Below are 2488 nucleotides of genomic sequence, written 5' to 3'. Positions count from 1 at the left end.
ATATGGTTATAATATTTGTGAATTTCACCATTTAAAGCCTATGCCGATAATGTCAATTTACCGCATCCACACAAATGTAATACAGTTTCTCACGCGTATCCAGTCCCACGCTAAGACACGGCGGCGTGCGAGCAAGATAATAAACGTGATCCACCATTCCTATTCGACGCGAACTTCTTTGTGCCTTTATCAGTGTCGTTTTATTCGCACATGTAAATGCATTTAGCTCCCACCTCCTTATCTCGCCGAACACCATTAATCTTGTATAACAATGTCGCGGCACTGTGACCGCGCAGAGACGGCTTAATCAAGCGCCCTGTATATAATTTTAGCAGTATTTTTAAAGCATAATACTGATAACGCTGCCCTGAAAGATATCCATACATTCCATAAGGTCTAAAAGATCGATCTCGACTTTAATCAAGCCCTGTAGGTGTTACTCCGGCAAAGTTTAATTAAGATATCTACAGATCATTGGAGATATCAAAAGCTGCATATACGTTATATTCTAAGAGATTTACGAGTCCAAGTTCTCCCGCTTAAGAGCCTTAATTGTATTCTTCTTATATCAGTTGCCGCTCTTGCATTGTTTCCTTAACAATTTTTTTTAAATTTTGTCACGTCACAAATAAAAGCAGCTAAAATTATTTATCCCTTTTCTTATCCGAACAAAAGTATTTTAACTATTAGTTTTTATGTTATATTTTTTTTATTTCAGAATATTTGTTATAAGTGAAATATATATTATAAAATGAAATGTATATAATATAAAATGTTAGCTGTCGCTGGCCCGCTTCGCGTGATTTGAAAATTATTTTTTTAATTCTTGACGCCCCCACGCGCTGTTTTTGTAGAGGTAATTTCATAAAATCTATTCTTGGTAATTTTTTAAATGCCATAAAAATATTCTTGACTAGTTTATTACTATAAAAGTAAGAAAATAAGCATTTTTTTTTCAGAAAGCCACCTAGACCCTCCATGCGGAATTTCTTAAAATTATTTCTTAGCTGACAGTAGTCAAATTAGAGAGTCTACGCAGTAAAAGAAATATTTCCATTAAATTTCAAAACTCCGAACTTTATGTCTCTATGTATAATGTGATGCGACAATACATCAAAAGAAATCTCTTTTATGTTTTTTTTTATGTATAGCCTTATATTTTGATTATATTTGAACTGAAACATATCTCTTCTTTGAATTGTTGTTCTGAATAAATGTATACTGAGCGCTTACATGTTTTTATTTAAGATTAAAATATTTTTATCTCACTATTGGGTTATTGAAAAAAAAACTATAAATATTTTTATATTGTATATATTTTTCATATTTTAATAGTAACATCAACAAATAGGGACTACAGAATATATTAATCTCACAAACATAATTTAACTAAAACCTTATGATACTAAATTTATTATCTATTACAAATTTAATGCATTTATACATTATTACATAGAACTGTCTTTGACTAGATATCACTTATTGCGAAAAAAGAGTATTTAATCTCAATTTGCTATTTCGGGAATTACTTTTGCTGCCACCAGGTTATTGCGTCAAGAAGCTCGGTGTCATCCATTGAAGTCGCCATATCGTCATTAGTGTAAGTTACTCCTTCATTATTCTGATAAATTTTGTAGTAATCATTACTAGGAGAATATTCCGATGAAACGCCTGATGAGCATTCCGAGTTAACTGGAGACGGCACAGATTCAGAATACGGTGAACTTCTATCACCATACACTCCTTCGTCTTCGTAAGTCATGTGAACTGCAGTCTTGGTTTTATCGACGATGCCGATAGCTGCATCGCTTTCGTCAATCAGACGCTGCAGATATTTTATGTATTCAACGACCATACGCAACGTGTCCACTTTGCTCAGCTTCTTGCCAGATCCCCGGCGCGCTCCTCCTGATAAAGCGGCCACAACGGCAGCGGGTAATCTTCTCCTTAATGCATTAAATCCATCATTCACTTGTTTCACGCGATTCCTTTCGCGTGCGTTTCTTCTGGCTATTGACGCCGATTGCACGCCGCCGCACGGAATTTTGTAACTGTACTTCATGTAAGGATCGACGTTTTCCAAGACATGTTTCTTCTCTGGGGCTGGTGCAATAGAGACCAGGTTATGTAAATCATTTTTACCGTACCTCGATAGGTATGCCATTGTATTTCTTTATTTTGAATTTGCGATTTTACTTTTTATTTAAAGTTGATTATGAACTGAGTCGTGTTCTTGTAGACGCGTTTTGAAATGAGAGCTTTCGGAGCTTTGTCGGGCTTTACATCGACGGAATGAATGAAAGTCGTCGGCTCCCGCGCCGGGTTATATGCCGAAGTAGGAGCAGAAAAAATGAATAGGGAACTCTCCCACCCCTGAGCAAAGGTTGTATATCTTTTTTGTTTTGTTTGTACCTGGAAATCCACAAAAGTGGGCTAGAGACCCTTTTCGTACACGTGCCGTCGAATTTATTTTGACCATTAATTGACC

At 35.7% G+C, this 2488-nt stretch overlaps 1 protein-coding gene across 1 annotated transcript; it reads right to left on the bottom strand.

The window, feature by feature from the left end:
• Nucleotides 1-1358: 1358 nt before the first annotated feature.
• Nucleotides 1359-2278, bottom strand: LOC137928895 (achaete-scute complex protein T5-like). Its single transcript, XM_068771899.1, has one exon. The coding sequence runs from the start codon at nt 2162-2164 to the stop codon at nt 1526-1528; it is 639 nt and encodes a 212-aa protein (XP_068628000.1). The 5' UTR covers nt 2165-2278; the 3' UTR covers nt 1359-1525.
• Nucleotides 2279-2488: the final 210 nt, after the last annotated feature.

The sequence above is a fragment of the Battus philenor genome, unplaced genomic scaffold (genome assembly GCF_028537555.1).
Source record: "Battus philenor isolate CCGP_79_NKW_IND1 unplaced genomic scaffold, ilBatPhil1.0.hap1 SCAF_4, whole genome shotgun sequence".
In the NCBI taxonomy this organism is placed as follows: Eukaryota; Metazoa; Arthropoda; class Insecta; order Lepidoptera; family Papilionidae; genus Battus; species Battus philenor.
The sequence above is the reverse complement of the archived record's forward strand: the minus strand, read 5'-3'. Positions and strand labels throughout refer to the sequence as shown.

What these genes read in the sequence shown, in the direction of transcription:
- LOC137928895 (XM_068771899.1), bottom strand. Translation starts at nt 2,164, where the DNA reads ATGGCATACCTATCGAGGTACGGTAAAAATGATTTACATAACCTGGTC.